Raw genomic sequence first — 26,919 nt, 5'->3', positions numbered from 1 at the left:
TCACTTTTGTGAGATACTGTATATGTCAACATATGAAAATAGTCCAGGCAGCAAAAGATTTAAAACGTACTTGTCATTTCAGGTGACTTGCATTCTGTATTATTCACCAATTTTCCCCTCTACAGGCTCTCTCTGATCCCTGAGCTAGTGGATAAAGACTAGCTGCTATGATGTTTTACATACACTGCACACAGAGAAAAAGGAGATCCTGCTCTGCCATCTCTCTGTAGCACACCTTATAAAAGTAGCAGCAGCATGAAGAACATTGCAGAGCACTACAAAGCAGTGTTGATGTAAATCCAGCACTGGGATGAGATAAAAAGCTTAAAGAGGAAGCAGCGTCTCTGTATATCATGTGCCTCTGTCTCCCTCCAGCAGCTCACTCCTCCTCCTCTTCAAACAATTCAATGGGCAGCTGTTACCTGATCCTTCAGTGAGCTGATAGTCCACATTGTCTCTCAGGATGGATTTTAGCCATGAACTAAGGGTGAATGATAGGATCAGAAGAAAGGGGAAGAGGAGAACAGGTGGCCCAAAAGTGGAGAGGCATTTTTGTCTATAATAAAAAGTTTATGTTCACTTGTGCTATTGATTTATGCAAAGTTTGTTCACAGTACAGTACCTATTAAAAGCAAGTACTGTATATACATTTTACTTAAGTATGAAGGGACGAAGTCAAAATACATAAAGTTAAGTCTGAGACTTGAAATTCTTACTAATCTTTGGACCAGTTTGCATGACCACATTAAAACATAGATACATACGGCTAATGGGAAAACTAAGAAAATTATCTTTGGCCTTGTCACATTGAGCAGTCTGAAGATATTGGAAGTGGTCTGTGAGCTGAAAGCTCAGGCACACTACTGCAGTATGAAATAGGGCAAGAACTGTGTTGGAGAATTGAGCTGTTTATCACACTGAAACATGTACAAAATCAGATATTTACTAGTGATAGTGGTGTCCATACAATGTTTATCACATTGGTTTAGACAGTCAATAGATTTCTGGAGCCCTTTTAACTGTACTATGAAAAATAATAATATTAAGACTACAGTCACATAAAAGTGTAAAAGAGGAGAGCTCCAGCACTCCTAGTTTTATTGCAGATACATTTGGTATTAAACATGTTAACAAATTCTGATAAAAAACAAAATAGTTGCACATGTAGTAAAACACCCCTTTCCTGCGGGTATATTGGCACCTTTGATCATTTAATATACAGACACTTGAACAAAAAAAAAAAAAAAGGCAAATGAAACCATATTCATTCTCAAGGCACAATTAGAAAATATAAAAGGCCCGGAACATCCCAAAATCAACAGTAATACCTGATTGCGAGCGTCTCAAAAAAATCACATAATAGCAGGCATTAAATAGAAAGGTTAGATAAGAGTAGATCCCAAACACTGATACTGGGCTATATAAGCGACAAAAGTTTGATGGGACTCGATTGGTAATGTATGAGCAACAGACTGATCAAAAGTCAAGATGGCAAAAAATAGAACTCTAAAACATAAATACAAATTATACTAATACTATTAAATACATATTTAGTGTTATGAAAACCATGGGGACATTATATGACTGTGTAAGATGATCTGGCGACTACTGTTATAGAAAATCTCAGGTTTTCATGATCTTTGCATCCTTCGCAGAGTTGAAGTTAGCATCACCAAAGCACTAGGTTTCAAAAATTACAAATCATAAAAAGTCATAATTTTTTCCATGGAATCTTCTGCAGGGGACATATAATTTTTCCTTGTATCTGAACCATCTCTTCTAGAGAAAGGCTTCTAGAACCCTTCAGTGGTTAATCGACGGCACGCAAATGTCTTCAGAGTCAACACGCCCTTAAGTTTTTCTTATTTATTTCTCTCCATTTTATGCTTGAGAAAAATAATGAAGCATCTTCATATCAAAGACGGGTAAGTGATAAATAGTCTAATTGGGTTAGCAGTGTTAGAAAATTTTATCCAAAATGGCTTCAAGGTAATAGTTTAAGCAAACCATGCACAAAGACACCAAGGATCAATTATGTCAAAGAAGCGGGCCAAACAAGCATGGTTTCTTAAGACCTAGAAGAGCCCACCACCTGAAAAGACCTCCCTCCAAAGAGCCGGTGAATATTTTTACTCCTATGTCCATATATTCTGAAACAGCAATAAGCCTAATGCCTATGTGCTGATCATTTCCTCCATACAACAGTTAGTGTTGCTGCTAAATAGTGTTGTTAGTAATTAACACAGGTGGGAAGGAGAATGTGAGAACAAGATCATGCTGAATTAGTGACACTTCGTAACGCAAGGCTTAACTAATAAACTAATGTGTGAACAATGTGAAAATCTGACAAAATCAAACCCAACAAAGGTCTAGGAATAAAGCATAGAAGAAAGAAAAGCCACAGTGATTCAGGAACAGCCTGGAGCTATGGAATAACCAAGGATAAAAGCTTGGTTCTTCATCACTTTAGTCGATTTTACAGAAAGATAAAATAGAACCGTCTCTGGGCGTCCCTCACTCTACCCACTAAGACAGAATATGTCAATTTCCACAGGGACCTTATATGAGGTAAACTAGTGCAGTCTGACAATACTGGCTGCTGTTCGAGTCCATTCCTCAAGTGAATTTTGTGAGACAATCATTGCTGTGTTTAACTATTACAGCCTGGAAATTAAAGACCGAAAGCACAATCTAAGACGTTGCTGAACATAACACTCCTTAGTAAATTGTGCACACCTATGACTTATATGCAAGTGCTCGTTGTTGAGGTCATATGATCAATTTCATTTTCAGACGTCAGGAGCATCCTTCTTATCCAGCAGCCCAAGTTGATTAAAATTGGTATAATGCGTCAGTGGATTGCTGAAGAATAAGTTCATATCAATTGGAGTCTCATCTTCAGAGTCCCAGGAGTCGTCTTCAGAGCTGCTAGAGTCCTCAGTGGTTGTTGGAGGGTAGCTAAGCTGTTCTAGCTGGTCTGCTATATCTCCAAATTGGAAAGCCGAACTGGATTCCGAGCGTACAGAGCAGGCGGGAAAATTTATCATTGAGCTGGCAGTGGAGTGGTTAGCAGATCGGGAAAATGAAGGGATACCATTGAGGTTTGTGAGGGAACTGCTTTCAGAGCGACGGTGAACCAGGGAGCCGGTTTCAGAGCGGTAATGGAGTAGCGATCCATTTTCTGATGGGATCAGAAAACTTTGCATGCGACTTGCCTGAGCTTTCATTTCTAATAACTCATTAGCATCAGTTGACCTTGTGTTGCCATTGAAATCTGTCACATCCACCCCATCCAGAAAATACTCTTCTGGTGGGATATCATCATGATCAGGTGACTCTAGACTCTCACCATAGCTATACAGCTCTGCTCCTCCACTAAAGGAGATGTCTGCTGGATCATCATCTATAAATTCTTCAGTCAAAAGAAGTGAATCAGAAACCCCTGATACCCACAGCCTAACATTCTCACCCTGCTGGACATGTTCATTATCCAGGATTTTTCCTGGGTCCTGTTTATTCTGCAAGGAGGGGGTTGGGTTGGGGGAAACACCTTGTAATGGTGAGTGAACTGAAGATCCTGCGTTCTCTTGAGCTCGCCGGCCAGGTTCCTCTTGCCACTGAGAAGCAGAGATGTGCTCATTTCTGGTTGTGTCTTTTTGTTTGGGTGAGGCAGGAGGGTTGAAAAAAGAGGACAGGATAAGGGAGGAAGGTAAAACAGAAGTCCTCACACTCTCAGTGAAAGGGATGATCTGAAAGGAAATATGAAAGAGAAATTATAACACCACAATACAACAGTACGAAAACTATAGCAAAGTAAACTGATCTATTGGAAAATCGTATTGCATCAGCAAGCAATGTCAAAAACATCCTAAACAGTATGGGTGCTGAGCAGGTATGCACACTTAGCAAGAGTAGGGAAGCAAAGACAAGACATTTTCAGAAGGTCGTATATTTCAATGCATTTTGCATGAAAGTACACAAAGCATGAAACAGGACAGTTGCAGCATACATTAGCATATGTTATTACACAGTAAGCAAGAAAGGAAGCAAAGAGAAACTAAAGGGATCTAGGAAGACACAGAAACAGCACATAGGAAAGTCACAAGCAAGAGGAACAGCAAAGCAAGAGGCACCCAGTGCTCTACAGCTACACGCACCTGCTTTGGAGAGTTAGGGATCACAGTGCTAGGGGACACTCTGGGTTTGCTGTGTCTCCTGCAGGACAGAGAGCAAGGCAGTCAGGAGAAACCCACTGACACCAAAGCCCAATGGTTAACACACAAGCAGGTACTATGTATACAAGCAATGTTGAAGAGACTCAACGCAGGAGATCACAGCTTATCAGAGATACGGGTTACACTTGACAACGCTTCTACGTCTGCTCGGAGAGCCCGTACAGGGTGTGGCCCGGCTGTGGGATCCACATGCTAGCCGCATGGCTGCACCTGAACATGCTATTTTTTTATATGATAAATACAGGTATAGCCTGGCAACTTGCGGTGAACCAAGTGCAGATCCCGCAGCCGGGCTGCACTGAGTATGGGCAGCCTTAGGCTGGGTTTCCACATTGAGAAGACTTAGCCTTTTCTTTATACTTTTAAGATCCCTTCCCGGCTTTGGCTTCCAAAACTGTATCAAAACAAGGAAATCCATATTCCGTAACATTACAGTTTTCATATACACTGTGAAAGGGCTCAATGGGTAGCATGTCTGCCTTACAGCTCCGGGACCCTCGCTACCTCCTTCTATATGTATACTCTGCTGTGTTTAAATACATAAGGTGGCTATAGGTAGGAGAGAAAAACTGCATTTTATAGCTCACTTTTTTTTTTTTTTTTTAATGAAGAGATGGATTCATGACACTGAAGAAACAACAATTGTATCTACAGTATCAGTTTCCTATGGCACCAAGCATGAGAGAGAAGGGTTCTTTTTCCTTGCTCACATACAATACTAGTGCAGGTCAGATCATTACAAGACCCCTGTAAGGGCTCTTTTACATGGGCCAATGATCAGGTAGATGAAGGTTTGTTCCCGAAAATTGGTCCGTGCATCTGATCAAATAACAAAAGAGCAAATGTTCATTTGCTGTAATCATCGATGGTGGGCAACACACGACAATGTGTAAACGTGGATGTGCGACAGAGAATAATAAAAGCGACATACAGTGCTGATGACTGCTCCCTTTATGTGCAATCGTTTGGGGACATACAGTACTGACGATTGCTCGGGGGCATAGTGCTGATGACTGATTCATGAAAATTGAGCTAAGCGAGTGGCCATTGCTACATCATCGATCAGCGTTCATGTCAGGCAAAAAAAATTAAAAATCTGCTTGTGTAAAAGGACCCGAACCTTTTCAATCAAATATTAAGGATTCACAACACAGCTTTTAGGGTGCTAATGTAGTACTGATAGGTAGTTGCTTATAGCAATCATGTATAGGTACTCCATGTACAGAATTCATCATGGCACACTCCCAGGAGCCAGCATGCCCAGGAATTTGCCACTTGTTTGAATTTACTCATTCGGACACTAATCGCCTAATGAACTGGTTTACCCATCTTCTACTTTCTGTAAGTTTTATCCATTTCTGTCATAGGAATATAAGAGGGGGTATGGTATACTGTATAGAGATTGTACAGCTGTCCCATCTAATACAAAAAACTGAAATCTCTGCTGTTTAAATCAGTGGATTGTGGAAATGCATTATATAAAAATCTAATAATCTACAACATCCAGGTAACACCCATAAAAAGGAAACAAAAACACGGCATGGGCTAACATACAAGATATGTGTTTGCTAACAAGGCTGTCTCCAGACTACACTTTTCCCTTTATAATCACGAGATAGCATTATCTATTACTGCGTGACCACAGTAAGGAGTCTGACTGGAGCAGTGGTCATGTTTGCGGCCTGCCACTACACTGTGAGACTGGTGGAAACAACTGTGCCCTATACTCAGCAACTCTGACAGTTCCATAGACTTTGAATGGCGACACTGTGCGTTCTCAACCAGCACTGCATTCAAACTCCTCCACATTGCAGCTGTGCAGTGAAAAAGACCGGTGGGCCCCAGCAATCAGTCATTTATCACCTATCTTATGGAGAGATAATAAATGCCCATTGGGGAAGAAACCTTTATATCAATTCAACCCATTTTAGAGGTTATTTCCATTAGCCAGTAGTTAGTAAGAAAAACCAAGCAGGTCATTTCATCTAATGCCAACTTGCCAGCAAATTTATAAAACGCCAGACAAGGTACTTCCTAGCCCTGTGCAGTGCAGTGCAGCGCAGCGCTACTAAAGAACAAGTGCCAAACTTGTGAGAGTCAACTATCAGATAGCAAAGCCAGAATGTGTCACTATACAGTTGCAAGAAAAAGTATGTGAACCCTTTGGAATGATATGGATTTCTGCACAAATTGGTCATAAAATGTGATCTGATCTTCATCTAAGTCACAACAATAGACAATCACAGTCTGCTTAAACTAATAACACACAAAGAATTCAATGTTACCATGTTTTTTATTGAACACACCATGTAAACATTCACAGTGCAGGTGGAAAAAGTTTGTGAACCCCTAGACTAATGACATCTCCAAGAGCTAATTGGAGTGAGGTGTCAGCCAACTGGAGTCCAATCAATGAGATGAGATTGGAGGTGTTGGTTACAGCTGCCCTGCCCTATAAAAAACACACACCAGTTCTGGGTTTGCTTTTCATAAGAAGCATTGCCTGATGTGAATGATGCCACGCACAAAAGAGCTCTCGGAAGACCTACGATTAAGAATTTTTGACTTGCATAAAGCTGGAAAGGGTTATAAAAGTATCTCCAAAAGCCTTGCTGTTCATCAGTCCACGGTAAGACAAATTGTCTATATATGGAGAAAGTTCAGCACTGCTGCTACTCTCCCTAGGAGTGGCCGTCCTGTAAAGATGACTGCAAGAGCACAGCGCAGACTGCTCAATGAGGTGAAGAAGAATCCTAGAGTGTCAGCTAAAGACTTACAAAAGTCTCTGGCATATGCTAACATCCCTGTTAGCGAATCTACGATACGTAAAACACTAAACAAGAATGGATTTTATGGGAGGATACCACAGAGGAAGTCACTGCTGTCCAAAAAAAACATTGCTGCACGTTTCCAGTTTGCACAAGAGCAAGATGTTCCACAGCAGTACTGCCAAAATATTCTGTGGACAGATGAAACCAAAGTTGAGTTGTTTGGAAGAAACACACAACACTATGTGTGGAGAAAAAGAGGCACAGCACACCAACATCAAAACCTCATCCCAACTGTGAAGTATGGTGGTGGGGGCACCATGGTTTGGGGCTGCTTTGCTGCGTCAGGGCCTGGACAGATTGCTATCAACGAAAGGAAAAATGAATTCCCAAGTTTATCAAGACATTTTGCAGGAGAACTTAAGGCCATCTGTCCGCCAGCTGAAGCTCAACAGAAGATGGGTGTTGCAACAGGACAACAACCCAAAGCATAGAAGTAAATCAACAACAGAATGGCTTAAACAGAAGAAAATACGCCTTCTGGAGTGGCCCAGTCAGAGTCCTGACCTCAACCCGATTGAGATGCTGTGGCATGACCTCAAGAAAGCGATTCACACCAGACATCCCAAGAATATTGCTGAACTGAAACAGTTCTGTAAAGAATAATGGTCAAGAATTACTCCTGACCGTTGTGCACGTCTGATCTGCAACTACAGGAAACGTTTGGTTGAAGTTATTGCTGCCAAAGGAAGTTCAACCAGTTATTAAATCCAAGGGTTCACATACTTTTTCGACCTGCACTGTGAACGTTTACATGGTGTGTTCAATAAAAACATGGTAACATTTAATTCTTTGTGTGTTATTAGTTTAAGCAGACTGTGATTGTCTATTGTTGTGACTTAGATGAAGATCAGATTACATTTTATGACCAATTTGTGCAGAAATCCATATCATTCCAAAGGGTTCACATACTTTTTCTTGCAACTGTATGTACTTACCAGGTCTATATAAGGCTACTTTCACACTCACGTTTGGTGCGGATCCGTCATGAATCTGCACAAACGCATCCGTTCAGATAATACAACCGCATGCATCCGTTTAGAACGGATCCGTTTGTATTATCTTTAACATAGCCAAAACATGGCCATATTGTGTCAGTGAAAACGGATCCATCCCAATTGACTTAAATTGTGTGCCAGGACGGATCCGTTTGGCTCAGTTTTGTTGCAAGGAGCGTTTTGGTGTCCCCCTCCAAAGCGGAATGGAGGTGGAACGGAGCAAAACTGATGCATTCTGAGCGGATCCTTATCCATTCAGAATGCATGAATGCATGACCGCTTGTGAGAGCCCTGAACGGATCTCACAAATGGAAACCAAAACGCCAGTGTGAAAGTAGCCATTGGCCAATGTTTCGGTCTATCCTAGACCTTGTTCACGGCCATAGTGTCGACTGCCAGAATTTTCACAGGAGGATGGCGTCCTCCTGTGAAAATTTTGGCAGCCGACACTATGGTCGTGAACAAGGTCTAGGATAGACCGAAACGTTGGCCAATAGCTACTTGTTAAATTTTGGATGGAATAAAGAACCTTCACTACTGCATACCAAAATTGAGTGCCGTGGTTTACTCCATTAGATTCTGCTTATCTTGGAAACACATCTCGCTTTCTTAGTCTAAATGTCTAAATCTTAGTCTATTTGGTAATGGAGTGTTGCAGGGGTCGGAGGAGCTCTAAATCTGCATCGCTCTGCATAGACTGAGATTCAATACAGTAATGACCACTAGATGAATGAGCTTACTACATACACGTTAAAGCAATAGTCAAACAGTATGCATTGAGCCCCCAATACTGGTGGATCCGGGCAGCCTGTATTTTATCATTTAACTCTATCCAGGGCATACGGAGCTCTTAAAACGGAAGAAAATATATGGTCAGGAATAGGAACAGAATCTGGAGCTAAAAGAAGGTGATTCACTTTAAGCAAGTGGTCTGCAGCTAGTCTACAATGCTGCCAAACACGGTACTCTTCACACACGACCTGAAAATCTGATTGGAATATTGTGCTTTGTAAGTGGTAAAGACGATTACTGAAATTGAGCTGTTAGAGGAGTAGGTGGAAGTGCAAATATATTTAAAATTTCTGTGTGCTCCTTTAACCAATGACCTGAACATATCTATAATGTACATGGCCCTTTATTCTTACAATCTCACACAGACTTTTTTCACAAGTTTCAGATTAGTGTTTTTGCGTACCTTTCACATGGTGGCCTCTTGATGCTGGTGTCCCGCACGTACTCTATAAGTTGTTTTTGCGTTCGTCCACTAAACAAAAATAGATTATAAAATAACCTTTATAAAATTCAGTTTTCATAAAACAGAGCTAGCCCTTGGACATGTTTCTATTTTTACGGTTGCCCTCTGGTTGATGGAGGCACAAAAAAAAAAGGTATTATACAATACAGTGCTTTAGCACCAATACCATTCTTGGGCAGCTATAACCCTGATGCACATTAGGTTCTGTATTACAAGTATTCGTCAGATATCACAACTGTAACATGAAAAGTAAAACTAGAAAAACAGTAAATTGTTCTGTCAGGCTGCAGACATGTCTTCCGTCCCATCCCTCTCCCCCTCTGATGCTAGTGCATGTGGGCCAGGAAGTTTAGGAAGAGGGCGCTGGGTTTAGTCTGGATAATTTTTGTCTACACAGTGAGTGTGGCATTTTATTGGAAGAATAAACTAGTACAAAATAGATTTTGCAACTGTATCAGCCACAAAACAAAGCTGAATCGCTAATCTGCTTAGTCCTCCCTTTACTACATAATTGTGCAGATTTGTCTTTCAGCTGGTTAGCATGTGGTGGTATGCTGGAGATAAAACACACACACACACACATATATATATATCATATACACTCACAGTTGTCCGGATATTATATTTATGGATGTATACAGAATGTATGTACCAAGTGTAGCCGCCATTACGTCTTTGCAGAGATTATTACCCAGCTTTCCCATACTGCATGATGCCAGATCAGCATATTTATGAATTGGTAAATCCCCAGTATTGTAGAATACCTAGCTGGATTTGTTAGTCAGGGCCGTGGAAAACTTGAGTAAGAATCCCAGTGGCAAATATTTCAAACTGTGGCGCAGCTCAGGATACTGGGAAAGCTGGGTAACAAATTAATGATGCTAATGTGCTGCGGAATATGTCAGTGCTATATAAGTGAGTAAAAGAAATCATATGGACCTGTAGTAGGGACTGCTAAATAATAAGTCTACCTAAATAAATCATTCTATTTACTCCATAGGAGTGCCATAGCTAGACAGATGTGTTTTTCAGGGTCCCAGGAAAGCTGAGTTACAACCATGTGGAGCTGTAATAGACTGCAGAATACTAACTCTACCAAGATACATCCCCCTAACCACTCCCAAATAGTGCCAAAGCTAGTCTGATTTTCCTTTCAGTTCCTGAGAAAGCTGGATCACTTGCATAATGTAAGGGTAACATTATATAATCAATGTGTACAGCTCCACAAGACTTTTAATCAGCATCTCCAACATTGGTGAATGTCAAATTTGCCTAGGCAGTGATAAATACCTCCTGCATATACAGGCAAAGTCACAACCAGGCACCTGGGTAGCACTTTCTGTAGCGTCAGTGGCCTGGTACTCTTAAGTGTCAATGTACACACACGGGTAAGGTTTTATAAGAAGTTGCTGAAAATTTGCAGCTTTCACCTCTTTCAATGTCTATTGAAGCGAATGCTGTGTAAAGCACTGTCTCCAGCCAAAGATGGAGAGGCAAGGAGAAATTTGAAACTTCTTTGACTGCAGAATATCTGTTTAACTGCTTTCTTCAGCAGTCTGCAGATGTCCATGAAGAAAAAACTAAAGACAAATTTTCCTGAGCAGGTTATGCTTCTTTTTTTCTTGTTTTTCAGGGTTCAATGTCCCTTTAAATCACCAATGAACCCTATAGTGTTCTAAATTTTGTTTAGCAGAACCAATGAGTGGCCGGGTGATGCAGTTTTAGTATGGACTCTTATATGCGACCATATTATGGCCTTAGACAACCTGGGTAATACAGCTCCAAGTAACGACTATGTTATCAACTATGCCATAAACTATGGATTAAGGGTGAGAAGAGCTAATGCCCGTTACCAAATCTAATACAAATAGAAGATCATATAAAATAAATCTGAAGTTCGTTCCTACAAAAATGGAATTTTTATTACCTGTACCGAAAAGAAGATCCGCGGCTCAAAAGAACTGGCTTGGATTTGGGTTTTGGTTGATCCTGCAGACGGAAGAAGCTGTGATACTCTACACAAATTTTCCAGAATCTCTTACACATATCCCGACTGGGAAGGAGAAACTCTAGGGAATCCTGATAAGGGCCCTGCTGAGGAGAGGTGAAAATAAATGACACAAAGAAATACAACTTATAATAAAATATCGATTTTACCATCGGCTCCTTATTACACAAAAGGCAAAATAAAGAAACATGGCAACTCACCAATAAACATAACACTGGGGATACATGGCGACATATGTTACGTAACATTGCATCTAATGATTGTCAATGGTGTCAAAGGGAAACACACCGCAACTATAAGACAATTGCAGAAAATCCAACACTGTTGGATTTTTGGTCCCAGGGTGCAAGTCGTACGAGACTTTGCTATCATAGACCACAATGCAAGTCGCATACAGTTGTGACTTTTTTGTGATTTGGTTGTATTTTTACAAATATGTTTGTCAGACGATACTCTGCCCCAGCCTTGAAGGGGTTAATCACTCCAGGAACATTTTCTGCAGACCCCCACAGCATGGCCGAAACCGTGGTGGGAATCGTACTTACCTGATCACCACCACTGCATTCCAGCTCCATTGTGCTCCCACTGGGTCTCCCTGCATTAACATTCAGTTTGATGCTGGTCACATCACTTCTGTAGCCAATGACTGGCGACAGGACTGATGTGTCACCCACCCATCATGTCATGGGGTCACTTGAAGCATGGGTGACACGTCACTGCTGCAGCCAGTCAATGGCTGCAGCAGCCACCTGAGCAGTATCAAATTGGATGTTAATGCGTGGAGACCAGGACCTGCAGTGGCAGGGATCAGGGCAAGTACGATTCCCACTTTGGGTCTGCACAAAAGGTCCCCAGGGGTAAACAATCCCCCTTTAAACATTTATTTCCTTTTAGATCATTATCAATATACAAAGCATTCAGATACTACAACTAGCTTCCTGAAATACTTACATGAACTTCTGGGTGCAGCTTTATAAGGAAGCGTCTTCTTTTAAAGCTCAGCTTACGGATCTTTGACCAGTTGAATGTGTTAATTTTTGTGTTACCCTGTGTGATAAGGCCATGAATAGCACATGAATAATGTGGGAAACAGAAAGCATACAGTACTCTGCCTGATCATATGGTTAAATGCCAAGACATGAACAGCTTACAATGGCTTCATTCATCAATGCGATTTTCATGTGATTTCAATCCACTTGTAAAGTTTAACTCCATAAATGATACATTACATTTTTAATGCAAAAAAACATGTTATGCTGAAATAAAATGAAAAATAATATGCAGCTACTAATAATATCAGCAAACCTGCTGACTTCTTATATTGGGGGAAGAAGTAGATTACGTATGTACATTTCACCAGCCCAATCTTTTGTTACCCGGAGAGATAGGTGTCGCATTTTGCTCGCCCTACTAAAACAAACATGCATGTTCTGCTGCTCCGGGCATGCATGTTTATGGGGAAACATACGTAGGATCCTTTGGCAATGCCATAAATGTCAGACCTTTAAGTATTAGGTGCACCATTGCATAGCTGTGGATAAGAGAACACAAAAGCCCTAGACATTCAATAACCTAAAAAAAAAAAAAAAGAAATATGCTGCCTGTCGTTCAGGCTTGCCAACGAATGTCCTGTACCTGAAAAACCAACACTCCCATGTGCGACACTGACAAATTAATTTTGGCACCTTCACGATCAGACGCGAGATGAAAACGGATTCCATACAACTCAAGCCGTCTGGAAATCTCCAGAATCTGAAAATCTGCATCAGCAGGCGACATACCACTGCAGAGGATGACAACATATACATAAAAATGAATACCTCTGAACAAATTAAATAGTTAGTGGTTACAGTACCTTGGGTTAAAGACGTTTCAGGCACCAATCTTCATTCAATTCAGACCCCATGATAAGTCAAAAGCAGCTCCTAGTGTCACACTTAGTGTCTCTCCTATGCTGGATGAGAGGTCTGTTTATCCAGGATGTTGCTACCTTCACTAGCTCTCATACAAGCACTTGTTTCTCATTCAACAGTTCGTGAGAGATCTCCTCTCCCTTGAGCAGACACTGCGTCACCCGCTTCCCCCTGCTGTGAGTGCGCTACTCCCCTTGTCCACTGATGTTGAACCTATGCAATCTGCCCTCCCCCTGAGCTTTCTTCCCAATCTACAGTCTGGGCAATCAGATGCAGTAAAACAGGTAGCTATGTAAAGGTGGTACAAACTCTAGGGCAGCAAAATTGTAGGAAATCTTTCACAGAGATTATTAGAAAGTTGATCAATCCCTTAAGGACCACCCACTGTCACTATGTCATCATTGTTCTAGAGGCAGCTGAGGGATTCTGTGAGCCGTCCTGCTCTATGAGTTCCTAGAGCAGCCTCCTGTTCTACAGCCAGGATCAGAGGTAGCTCTAATCCCAACTGTTAACCCTTTGATTGCTACAGTCTGTCACCACGGCATGATCAAAGCGGATTCCCCCCTCTGACTGGGTCGCATTGATCTCAACTAGGGCTGGGTAAGCCCTCTGCAGTCATCCCTGGGGACCTAGAAAGTACCCTAGTACTGAAGAAAGAAAAAAAAAAAAATATGGAGAATGTATGACATGAAATAACTCACAGGTGCTGCCGGTGACACTCTAATATACGCTCCTCAAGGCAATATTGACGCTGCAAATACTCTGTGTTTTTCAGATGCTCCTGGTCCACATTCTGATCATAATCCCCAACTTCAGCTGTGAAGAAGAATAAAAATGTACCACAAATAATACAAAGGTGAGGAATTTATACTCAAAATATTAATAAAACACAAGTACTAGAAAGGTTTTTCTCAATGTTTAATCTATTCTGCACTTATGTAAAAAAAAAAAAAAAAGACTAAATAGAAAATGCTTGGTTCCTTTTTTCACCCATTCACTTTCAAATGAAAAAAAAAGAAGTCAGAAAGTGTGGGCAATGAGTAGTAGTAGTAGTAACAAATCTGGGGCATCTATTCTTATGACTTGTGCCATTCCTCTATAATTCCTGTTGAATTGCTAGCAGTCCAAAATAAAGGTCCAGCTGGGTATTACCAGTTCAGGACGGGGTGTCCCTGCACAGTTTGACACTATTCTATCAGTACTGCCAGTGTCAGACTATGCAGGGACATCCCCCCCAAATGGTAACACCCACACAGACATGTATTGCAGACCACTGGCAACTTATGCTTACATTTTTAGAAGGAATAATAGATAAGTGGCACAACACAGAATTACAAAATTAGATGCACCAGAATTGGTATTACATGGGGAAGGCAAGTTAGTTAGACATGTCTGGAGAGGTGACGGATGCCCTTTAAAGGGTAACACACCAATAGGAGGGACCTTCCTATGGAAAACAGAAAGACAATTTTGAGCACTGCCTACAGCAACCAACAAGACCAAAACTCAAGCCTACGTCAACCACTCGCTGGTCTCTAGCTCTCGATTCTTTCTATGCACACATGAAAGAGAATGTATTGGTAATAAACACCACACATAGAGGAGGATGTAACAGACAAAGCCGGCAGTACAATAGAGAACAACTAGCAGTAGCTAAAGAAATCACACACTGAATGCAAACCCATGAGCGTGAAATGTAACCCGAATACTCACATTGCAATAGCAGGGATACAAGAAGTGCGGTGGTATTATCGCTGCACACCAGTCTCTCCTCTGCAAGGTCTCTCTTGATCTGCATGGCAAAAAGGTACCTAAAAAAATAAACCAAAACAGGAGGGAAATCAGTATATAAATGGCATACTGTATATGTTGCCCTGCTTCACGTGTACTTCAGATCTCTGACCTTGTATACTCCTCTTGCAGCTGACCTGGGTCAGGTGGGAAAAACTTCACAGCCAGGCGCATTTTGGCATTTTTTGGTTCTGCAAATAGATACATGAAGAATGTTGTAATAACCACACTATTCAATAATCAGCATAAAGAATATAAGGTATAATGTGATATTTCTGACATTTAGTCTGACAAGGGTATCCAAAATAGTAGTAGAAAGTGAGAAATATGGACAAAGACTTTGCACTGGTTTGTCACTATTCACCTCTTTATCTTTGCCTGACCTATTGACTTATAAGGGTTGTCCAAGATTTTTACTATTGATGACCCATCCTCAGGTCATCAATATCAGATCGGTGGGGATCCGACTCCTGGAACCCCGGCTGATCAGCTGTTTGAAGAGAAAGCAGCGCTGCCTTCTCTGCTCTGTTTATCTGCTCGTCGCAGCAATTTCAGTGGTGAGCGGGTGTAATTACAAGAATGGCGCCCCCATTCACTTCTATGAGCCGGCTCTGTCTGTTCAAGTGCATAGGAAGGAGCTGTCCAATAGAAGTGAATGGGGACGCCATTCTTGTAATTACACCCGCTCACCACTGAAATTGCTGCGATGAGCAGGTAAACAGAGCAGAGAAGGCAGCGCTGCTTTCTATTCAAACAGATGATCAGCCGGGGTTCCAGGAGTCGGATCCCCACCGATCTGATATTGATGACCATCAATAGTATATAAAAAATAAAAATAAAAAAAAACAGACAACCCTTTGCATGTGCGGGAAAAAATGCGGCTTCTTGTCGCATCCTCACGTGCATGTACGTGATGTGATCGGGCGGGTGCAGGAGCTGCACCCGCCCAATGAGCATCCACCGGCATTGCTGCATGAGGTGATGACGGCGGATTAACCCTTTCACATGCCGCGGTCAGAGATCTGCTTTAGAAGCAAAAACATTCAAATTAAAAAAATTGCGAATATTTCCAAATTTTCTGTAAATTTTTGAATTTTTTATAAATAAAGGTGAAACCTATTGACTCAAATTTATCACCAACATGAAGTACAATATGTCTCGAGAAAACTAACAATCAATTTCAGAATCACATATAGGTAAAAGCGTTCCAAAGTTATTACCACAAAGTGAAACAGGTCAGATTTGCAAAATGTTGCTTGGTCCTTAAGGTGAAAACTGGCTTGGTCTTGAAGGGGTTGTCCACATTATAGAAAAACTCAGGCAACCCACCTGTTTTTTCTCTGCAGTTTCTTCGGTCCACCTGCTGCTGATATCATCTTCTTGGCTGCAGCGGTGACATTCTGTGCAGAAGTCACCAGAGCAGCCATGCATGGGATGTACCTGCTGAGGCCAGCGATTGGCTGCAGTGTTGACCTATGTGCACAGAATGTCACTGTGGCAGCAGTGGTGAGGACCAGAGCGCAGTGCAGAAAAAAGCAGAGGGGAAAACAGGTGAGCATCCATTAATTTGCTGTTTGAGGCTGCTTATAACCGGGACAACCCTCTGAATGGACATTACCAATATGGACAGCAGCCGTACATGAGAGGTGATAGGGAAAACTCCTGTGTGAAATGAGCATTCAATGAGATCTTCTAAATACGGAAATAATAAAGACATCAACTCCGCTTGTAAGGGTCCATTCACACGTCCGTATGTGTTTTGCGGATTCGCAAAACACAGACACCGGCAATGTGCGTTCCGCATTGGATAGGACATGTTCTTTTTTTTGTGGAACGCAAATGCGGATGCGAACAGCACATTCCAGCCCTTTTGAAAATGGGTCCGCAACTGTTCCACAAAATTGCGGAACGGATGCGACCCATTTTGCTGACGTGTGAATGGACCCTTAGGGCTCATGCACACGACCTTATGCCCTCCGAGACATACGGTTCATGAGCGGGCCATATGTCCCGGAGCGGCATACATCATGCGCACGGGAGCGCACAGCATCATAGGTTACTATGATACTGTGCGCTTCGAGCCGCCTGCGGACTATTGTCCTGCACTCATATGATCATATGAGTGCAGGACAATAGTCCCACGGGCGGCCTGATGCGCACAGTATCATAGTAACCTATGATGCTGTGCACTCCCGTGCGCACGATGTATGCCGCTCCGGGACATATGGCCCGCATGTCTCGGAGTTATAACGGTCGTGTGCATAAGCCCTTATAATGAGGCCAAATTCATAGACTTAATCCCAGGGCTGTATTAAGACAAAACCACACATGCTGCTGTTTCCACTTCACTTAATAAGCCACCGCTGTCATGTGGAGAGCGCTACGTTCTCATTTATGGGAACAGAGTGATTAGAGGGGGCCGACCGCTGGAGAAAACTTCTGACAGCCCTTCTGGATCCCTGTCCTGGGAAGCAGACGGCTGGGAGACATGAACTGACGCCAGGATCTTATTGTAGTAGGGAAATTGGACAAATTCTTTCCCCTGTGCAGTACAATCTGTATATAATTGTAACATTGGGTTATTTTGTAGTATTCCAACTTAAGAAATTATTTGAAATTAATGTTTTGTGATTGGTAATGTTTTATCGGACGCCCCTACTGAGCTGAACACATTTTGAATAAGCCACCATATAACATACATGGTCACTTTGAGTCCTCCAGACCAGCTGCCTCTTCTAGAAACTCAGACCCTCCCTCTATTACAGTGATGGCGAACCTTTTAGAGACTGAGTGCCAAAACGGCAACCCAAAACCCACTTATTTATCGCATAGTGCCAACACGGCAATTTATCCTGAATACTATCATGCAATATAGTATATCTTCCATGTAGTTTATCATTTAGCTATAATAGCCTGCCTACATTCAATGTACTGCCAGTGCTGTTCATAGCATGCCCTGCGCTGATGAATGTCAGGTAAAGTCTAAGGCATATTGGTACACCATAGACTTTTTCCAGGGTACGGGTGCCAACAGAGAGGGCTCTGAGTGCCGCCCCTGGTCACACAGGAGGATAGAGGCTGCTGCACACACCATCCGGCTCCCTTGATCCTCGCTAGGGGAAGTCTGCGCACGTTTTTTAACCTCACAGATGGGGGTTAAATGTATCAATAAAGCCCGACCCCCAACCTAGATTTTAGGGAGGTGGTTGGGAAGGGTTTTCCTAGTACTTTAATAAAGGTCCGCTCTTATTATAGGTCATCAATATCTGATTGGCAGGGATCTGACTCCCTACATTCCCATCGACCAGCAGATCTGCAGTGACTCAGAAATGGAATTCAGCGCAGAAACATCCATTTCTGCAGTGGACGGAACTAGTTACTCCTGCGCTATTCCTATTCACTTCAATGGGAGCAGCGCTGCAGTTACCAGCTCTGTCCACTAGACAAGTAGATGAAACTGTGCAGCCCAGGCGCCACTGCAGAACAGCTGATCGGCGGAGGTGCGAAGTATCAGACCCCACAGATCAGATATCAATGGCCTATTCCTGAGGACAGGCCACCAGTAGTAAATGTAGTGTTCCATTACGTAAAGGTGGGCACTACTCAAGGGTCAATTGGGTCATGTTGTTCTCCACCTCCTGTGGAACATGGTCATGGTATTTTATATTGGATTGTAATGCATATGTTCATGTAAATTCCTGTGTACCAGGCCTGCTAGGGGTGTAGTTTCTCCTCCCAAGCTGTAGAGGGAGCTAGGGAACCCCCTAGTATATATAGTCAGGTCCAGTCCAGGAGAGGGGTGTGTGGAGAAGCCAAGATTGACTTCAGCCAGGCAGGAGCTGAGGTCCAGCTTCTAACATGCAGCTAGATAGCCCAGGATCCTAACCTGCTTTTAGAAGAAGAAGTTCCCTCCTGAAGTTATTCTGCATCAAGCAAAGTACAGAGCAGTGCTAATTGTATCCAGCCAAGTAGAAAGCTGAAGGGCAGAAGTTTATTTGCAGCAAGTGGATTTATACCAGAGGAAGGTTTCCCTACCCAAGGATAAAGCCAGCTATTAGGCATTCGGGCCTTGGAGAAAGTCAGACAGGATTCTGCAGAACGTACAGCCTGATCTGTGAGTTATTCCCTCTGAGTAATCTTGCTAGGATTCTACCTGCCATTTATGTAAAGCCTGCCTGTTACCAAATCTACTTTATATGGAAATGTCTGAAACTTGTATATAGTTTAACTGTTCAGTAAAGAGGAGTTCTAGTTCACCATAATCGTGTGTACCTCAATTATTCCTCCAACAAATCGGTGTGCCACCGTTACCGGCACTGGCGTCACGAACTGTAAGGGATCCTGTCACAGGCACGCTAAACTTTCAACACCCAGGGCACCTCACCTATCACCTGGCCTGGCCCCTATATCCAGAGAGTGCCCCAGAGGATCTACGTGCCAGCCTCTCCATCACTGCTGTACGCCTGCCCAGGGTATACTACAAACTGAGTACAAAGAGCAACCCTCGGTCTGTTAACTGACCCTCGTGACCTCACATTCGCTCACCCTGCAGGACTGGCGTACTGCATAAAGTACCAGAAAAACAATTCAAAATGCTTGAGGGCTAAGGAATGATCATCATGAGCAGCAGTTGCCTTCATGCCATTGCCACGGTGTGATCAGGAGCAGAGCAATGGCTGCAATACACAGTTGCAGCCCCAATCTCCACCATTTAACCACTTAGTTATTATGATCAACAACTATCACAGCACATAAAGGGCCTGGGACCACAGAACAGGCAACCCTTAATATAAAAAAGTTTTCAGCTCACCCACCGTCCTCGGATCCTGGACCAGGAAATAGTCAAAAATAGTGAAGAAAATCCAGCAACAGATTTTGGATTGTTGCTGGATTTTCTTCACTATTTTTGAACAGACAACCCTAGTAACACGATACATACGGTAGTTTGGGCCGAAAGCCCAAGATCCATGCCAGTCTATTATAGAAAAAAAAAATCAATTTTGGATTTTAAAAACAGATGATAAAAAAAATAAAAATAAAGAATTAAATGGATTTAAAGAGGACCTTTCACCACTCCTGACATGTTTGTTTTAATAGCTTCGTGCATTCTCCATGTAATAACAATTCTGGAACATCTATTCCTATGGCTCTATGTTGTGCCATTCCTGTATTATTCCTGCTAGAAGTTATGAATGAATTGCTAGCAGTCTGCAGTAAGGGTACAGAGGGGAGGTAACCAGTTGGGGGGGTGTACCTGCACAGTCTGACAATGGCAGCACTGATTGCATAGAGTCAGTCTGTACAGGTACCCCCCCCCCCCCCCCCAACTGGTTACCACCCCTCTGTACCCTTACTGAAGGCTAATAGCAATTGATTCATAACTTCTAGCAGGAATGGCACAACATAGAGCCATAAGAATAGAGGCTCCAGAATTGTAATTACATGGGGAATGCATGAAGCTATTAACACAGTCAGGAGTGGTGACAGGTCCTCTTTACAAAAAATAAATAAAATTGTAATAATTAGATTTATTTTTTTTTTATTAAAGGGGTTCTCTTTTGGCTACCCCCTTTACAACCTGTAAAATAAGTGTATAACACCACTTATGAAGACAACAAAATAACACAGACTGCAACAAACTGCTTTTTATGCATTTTTGCCGATATAAAAATGCTAACGTTTATTTAAAATGCCCGTGCTCCATTACCGGCCTGCACTGACATTTGGGTCACACACAACTGACTTTCCATATTTGTCTTCTCCGGTTCCAGCATCAAAGAGCAATTGTTTAATAGAAAGGCTTCTGAAAGGAGTTTTTCTCCTTGTTCTCGCTCCAGCCTCCAAGAATCCCTGAAGCTGTTGTGCAGGGAAAGCCCTGAAATATGGCTGCTTCTCACAGAGCCAAACACGACCGTACCCCTCTAACAAATCCCCTGAATCTATGCGCATTATCCCCATTTTGGTTTTCCGCATTACCCGCTTCCTCCCGCCATAGTCCAGGATTGCACATCTACCTTCAGAGATGTCCTGACCTCTCCCAGACCACTATATAATCTAGCCTTGCATCAGAGGCATACATCTGGAGTATTTCCAGACTTTCCATTTAGCCTATAGATCAGGATTTCTCAACTCCGGTCCTCGGGACCCACCTACCGGTCATGTTTTCAGGATTTCCTTAGTATTGAGCAGGTGATTTAATTAGTGTCGGTGCATCAGGACTTACCACAGGTTTTCATTCTGTGGGACATTCTCAAATCCTGACCGGTAGGTCCTGAGGACCGGAGTTGAGAAACCCTGCTATAGATGAACCTTCCTATGTGTCAGTGTGTGCAGTGTATTTCATTGAGTGATGCGGCTGATAGATGTAGCATGAGCTGCAGTACCCCAGCACGGCCACTACACAGTGTATGGCGCTGTCTGCTTCCTGCTCCGTAAGGCCTCATGCACACGACTGTTGTGTGTTTTGCCGTCTGCAAATCGCGGATCTGGAAAACACGGATGGCGTCCGTGTGCGTTCCGCAATTTGCGGAGCAGCACGGACAGCCATTGATATAACTGCCTATTCTTGTCTGCAAAACGCGGACAAGAATAGGACATGTTATATTTTTTTGCGGACCACGGAACAAAGCAATGGATGCGGACAGCACACGGAGTGCTGTTCGCATCTTTTGCGGCCCCATTGAAGTGAATGGGTCCACATCCAAGCCGCCAAAACTGAGGCTCGGATGCAGACCAAAACAACGGCCGTGTGCATGAGGCCTAAGTCAGACCCCAGAGGATCTGCTGACAAGTTTTCTTTAAGTACACACAGGAACACAGAAACCATGGCAAACAGCACAATCATGGATGTTCCCAATTGAATCAAAAGCAAAAGGTTTTATGTGCGCACTGTGACCGCAGTCGGATCAGATCAAATAGACAAAGGGGGATATTTATCAAACTGGTGTAAAGTAGAACTGGTTTAGTTGTCCATAGCGACCAATCAGATTCCACCTTTCATTTTCCAAAGGAGCTTTGAGAAATGAAAGGTGGAATCTGATTGGTTGCCATGGACAGCTAAGCCAGTTCTACTTTACACCAGTTTCCTCAGGATAGGTCATCAATATCAGATCGACTGTGGCCCGACTCCCGACACCCCGCCGATAAGCTGTTTGAAGCGCAGCTCTGTCGACCTGCTCGCTGTCACAACTGCAGCAGTGTAATTACAATTGCTCCGCCCCCATTCTCCTCTATGGGACAGCTCCGTCCTATTCACTCTTCAAACAGCTGATCGGCGGGGGTGTCGGGAGTTGGACCCCCGCTGATTAGATATTGATGACCTATCCTGAGGATATATAAAAAATAAAAAACGGAGAATCCCTTTCACACGTCCGCAAAATGGGTCTGCATCCATTCCGCAATTCATTTTCAGTAGGGCCGGAATGTGCTGTCCGCATCCGTATTTGCGGATCTGCAAAAAAATTGCAATTGCGGACAAGAAAAGGCATTTTCTACGAGAATGCCGGAGATGTGCGGTCCACAAAATGTGGAACGCACATTGCCGGTGTCCATGTTTTGTGCATCCGCAATTTGTGGATCCACAAAACACATACAGACGCTTGAATGGACCCTAACCGTGAATTTCCTGGTGGCGCACTCCCTTTATTTTAAGCTGTTGAGATGTATTATTTCAGGAGGATCACCAAGCTAAAATAATAGCGTACATTTACAAATTACACATGAAGATGTATTAATGAGCCAGCTAAGCTCTGCTACATCTCTATATGGAAATCATAGTCAGATTCGGACAAGGAAAGGCATTTACATAGAATTGCTCTACTAAAGCTTTGAAATATGTCAGCCCTAATAAAAGAAATAGTGAACTTACTGCGCAGCTGCTTGTTCACAAATTTCAGCGGCTCCAACCACACCTAAAATAGGAAAATATTCAAGAGTTTACTTTTTATGGGCATTATGAGCGCTATATTGTAATAATTAAAAGCAGAAGATGATGGGTGGATCTGTAAATGCACAATCACTTCTTTTACTGTTCTACTCATTATGTGATCCACATTCCAAACATCAATGCGATTGCCATATGTGATCCTTCCATAAACTGCAGACGTAGAGGTCCACACAGAGATGTTCTCCCTCCAAACACATTTCTGACATTTTGTGCCTACGGAGGAGTCTCCCGGCTGGAATTCAGAGGGGACGAAGGGAGATGTCACAATGCCTTATGCATAAACACTGTTCACACTTGCATTACTTCTTTTCTGTCAGCATCCACTGCTTTAAGACGGTCAAAATGTTATTGTTGCATTTCAACCGGGAATTAAAATGGACTTCATATAATAAACTTCTGCTATGAAACCCCAAAATAGGGGTTAGGGTACTTTCACACTTGCGTTGTTTGATTCTGGCAGGCATTACCGTTGCCTGATCAGGCAAACTGTATGCAAACGCTTGTAATTTTTTTCTGACTGATCAGGCATTTTTCAGACTGATCAGGGTCCTGATCAGTCGGAAAAATGCCTGATCAGTCAGAAAAATGCATTGCAATACCGGATCCGTTTTTCCGGTGTCATCAGGCAAAACGGATCAGGTATTTATTTTTTTCTCATTTTTAAAGGTCTGCACAGGCGCAGACCGGAAGGACGGATCCGGCATTCGGAATGCCGGATCCGGCATTAATACATTACTATGGAAAAAAATAAAACCGTAGCATGCTGCGGTTTTCTCTTTTGCCTGATCAGTCAAAATGACTAACTGAAGACATCCTGATGCATCCTGAACGGATTACTCTCTAGTCAGAATGCATGGGGATAAAACTGATCAGTTCTTTTCCGGTATAGAGCCCCTGAGACACACTAGTGTGAAAGTAGCCTTATAAGGCTACTTTCACACTTGCGTTGTTCTTTTCCGGCATAGAGTTCCGTCACAGAGGCTCTATACCGGAAAAGAACTGATCAGGCATATCCCCATGCATTCTGAATGGAGAGTAATCCGTTCAGTTTGCATCAGGATGTCTTCAGTTCAGTGGTTTTGACTGATCAGGCAAAAGAGAAAACCGCAGCATGCTACGGTTTTCTCTCCGGCGAAAAAAACGGAAGACTTGCCTGAAAGCCGGATCCGGCATTTTTTCCCATAGGAATGAATTAGCGCCGGATCCGGCATTCAGAATACCGGAATGCCGGATCAGTCGTTCTGTCATGTGCATGCGCAGATCGGTAAAAATGTGAAAATATGTACAAGACGGATCCGTCGGTCCGCGTGACAAGTGGAGAGACGGATCCGTCCTTGCAATGCATTTGTGAGACGGATCCGCACCCGGATCCGTCTCACAAATGCTTTCAGTCAGCGGCAGATCGGCGGATCCGGCGGGCAGTTCCGACGACGGAACTGCCCGCCGGATCACACTGCCGCAAGTGTGAAAGTAGCCTTAGTCTGGCCTAACGACAGCGCAACATTTTTATTTATGTATTTTCTTATGGAGTGCTGCATCATAGCAGCATATACGAGTCTTTTCAGTCCCTGCAGCCCATTAACCCTGAAGAGACCCACTAAAGCTTTCCAGATCCCAGTGGGTTAACTCGGTTGCAGGACGCTTAACTCACTAGATTCCAGGGTCAATAGCGACTGCGGTATCTAGCCAGTTACACAGAAACTCCTGATTACCATTAGCCTCTGTGAATACAATTGCGGGGTGGCGATGCGTTGCGTTGGCAATAGGCTTGCCATGACTATGTAAAAAAACTAAAAATGCAAAGAGAATAGAATTGTTCCTATCCGCCTCCCCTGCAAAAAAAAAAAAAAAGTTAAATCTGTACCCCAAAAACTACCCTTGAAATGCGCCAAAAATTGATTTTGCTAAAGTAGTAAAAAAACAAAACTGTACATATTTTGTATCCTCACATTTGTACTGATCATACAATAAAAGTATCATCCCAGTTGTGTCATAAATGTAAAGTGCAAAAAACAATAAAAAAAGCTTTTTTCCCCATTACCGCACACCAAAATAAAAAATAAAAAGGTACGGTAATTAAATCGGTTATATGTATACCAAAATGGCGTTCCTTAAAAACTACAATGACAGAAAAATAAAACTTATCGTGAGAAAAAATTCTAAAATCAAGGAAAAATCTGTAAATTGAAAATAATCAAGATTAAATTTTTTTGCTAAATTGCCCTGCCCTAAGTCTAACTAATTAACTTCTGAAGTCATCTTTAGATGAATAAGGTCACCCTGGGTGCAAAGTGTCACATGATGCGAGTATGAATATGCCTGTTCTGAAAGGCCCCAAGTCTAGATGACTAAGCAAACAACATGAAGGCCAAGGTGTTCTCCAAACAGGTCAAAGACAAAGGTGTGAAGAAGTATAGATCAGGGCTGGGTTCTAAAAAAATATCCCAGACTTTGAACATCCCAAAGAACACCCTTAGCACACGTACTGTCAGCTTGTCGCTTTACAACTTACAGTAAATTGTACAGCGGCTGTGCTTGATATGGCGGCTCAGCCCCATTTACTTCAATGGGGCTGAGCTGCTCCTAGGCCATGTGACCGATGAACGTGACGTCACACAACCTAGGGAAAGCTGTGAGAAGGCTGCAGTGCATAAAGGAGCGCAGATGCATTCTCAAACAGCTTATCGGCGGGAGTCCCAGTTGTCTTACCAATACTGATCTACTGATGACCTATCCAGAGGACAGATCAGTTAAAAAGTCTTAGAAAACCCATATTTATCCCATACTGTGAATGTCGTAACTGGGGAAAAAAATATATAAATCCAACATGGCCACTGAACACAAACCCCTAAGCCCTTACTAGAAAACCCCAGTGCTCACTGGTTTTGTAGTAAAACATCCCATGAGGACTATGAGCTCTAATCTGAGCACTCCCTAAGGCTGGTTTCACACCAGCGAGTGTCACGCTCCGGACTCGCAGTGCAGCTCCTGTTCTGAACTTCCAGCACTGCCGGGGTCACATAGCATTATATTGATTTATGATGCTACATAACCCTTAGAGGTCTGGAATGTATTGGATAACACTGACATAATGCTATGCGACCCCGTCAGTGCTGGAAGTTCAGAACGAGAGCTGCACTGCGAATCCGGAGCGTGACACTCACTGGTGTAAAACCAGCCTAAAAGAAATGGACACTTAATAAGGTGCAGGCACATGGTGCAGTTCTTTCAATTTAGCCAGTTTAGCAGCCTCGTTAAACCCTGGTGTTCTGCATAGTGGAAATAATTTTATTAATTTCAGCTAGCTACAATAAAAAATTGCATCCTAAATGCATGTTAGAACTGCACTGTGGGCCAGCACCCTTCTGGTCAAAGGACTCTAGCTTCCAGGCTTGCATTAACAATCTGCTTAGGAACAGCAATTATCCGGATGCCTTCCTGCTGTTCTAGTGAATGGGGTGATAAATCGTACTCGTTACAGACAAATGCTGGACGCAAATCTACTCCTTTCAGCCAAAAACTCCACTAGAGGAAGGCAATTTATCTTTTAAAAGAACATCATGAAATACAACCTCTAGACAACCTTAAAATAGAAAAAAAGAGGTGTCCTGGATTGGCCTAGGTTAGGTCAAATGGGGTATTTCCATCCCATAAAGTGATGGCATATAGCTAGGATATTTCAGAATTTCAAGATCAGTGGGGGTCTGACCTCAAGGACCACCACTGATTCTGAGAATGAAGGTCTAGTGTGCTGGTTTAGAGCTCCGTCCCCTTAGTGTCCCATCTTTGTACACGTATATCACTGACCACACAGGTGCTATATGGATCCACCACATCCATATACCTTCAAATACGCACCTCTAGGATTAGATGGAAAAACACACCAGATCACTCACTTTCTTGCAGTCCAAAGGAAATCTTTTATTTTAAAATCTCAATACAGTTC

The 26,919-nt window shown here is 42.7% G+C and overlaps 1 protein-coding gene across 1 annotated transcript in view; it reads right to left on the bottom strand.

The window, feature by feature from the left end:
• Positions 1-26,919, bottom strand: part of FARP2 (FERM, ARH/RhoGEF and pleckstrin domain protein 2) — a 131,296-nt gene that overhangs the window by 41,134 nt on the left and 63,243 nt on the right. The window contains exons 4-13 of the mRNA XM_040429934.1: positions 22,896-22,938; positions 15,141-15,219; positions 14,951-15,048; positions 13,939-14,053; positions 12,960-13,107; positions 12,276-12,371; positions 11,244-11,407; positions 9,257-9,325; positions 4,158-4,215; positions 2,796-3,749 (exon numbers count right to left, since the gene is read on the bottom strand). Coding sequence (XP_040285868.1) covers positions 2,796-3,749; positions 4,158-4,215; positions 9,257-9,325; positions 11,244-11,407; positions 12,276-12,371; positions 12,960-13,107; positions 13,939-14,053; positions 14,951-15,048; positions 15,141-15,219; positions 22,896-22,938 — 1,824 coding nt within the window. The remainder of the gene's footprint in view (positions 1-2,795; positions 3,750-4,157; positions 4,216-9,256; positions 9,326-11,243; positions 11,408-12,275; positions 12,372-12,959; positions 13,108-13,938; positions 14,054-14,950; positions 15,049-15,140; positions 15,220-22,895; positions 22,939-26,919) is intronic.

Source organism: Bufo bufo, chromosome 4, assembly GCF_905171765.1.
Source record: "Bufo bufo chromosome 4, aBufBuf1.1, whole genome shotgun sequence".
NCBI lineage: Eukaryota > Metazoa > Chordata > Amphibia > Anura > Bufonidae > Bufo > Bufo bufo.
The sequence above is the reverse complement of the archived record's forward strand: the minus strand, read 5'-3'. Positions and strand labels throughout refer to the sequence as shown.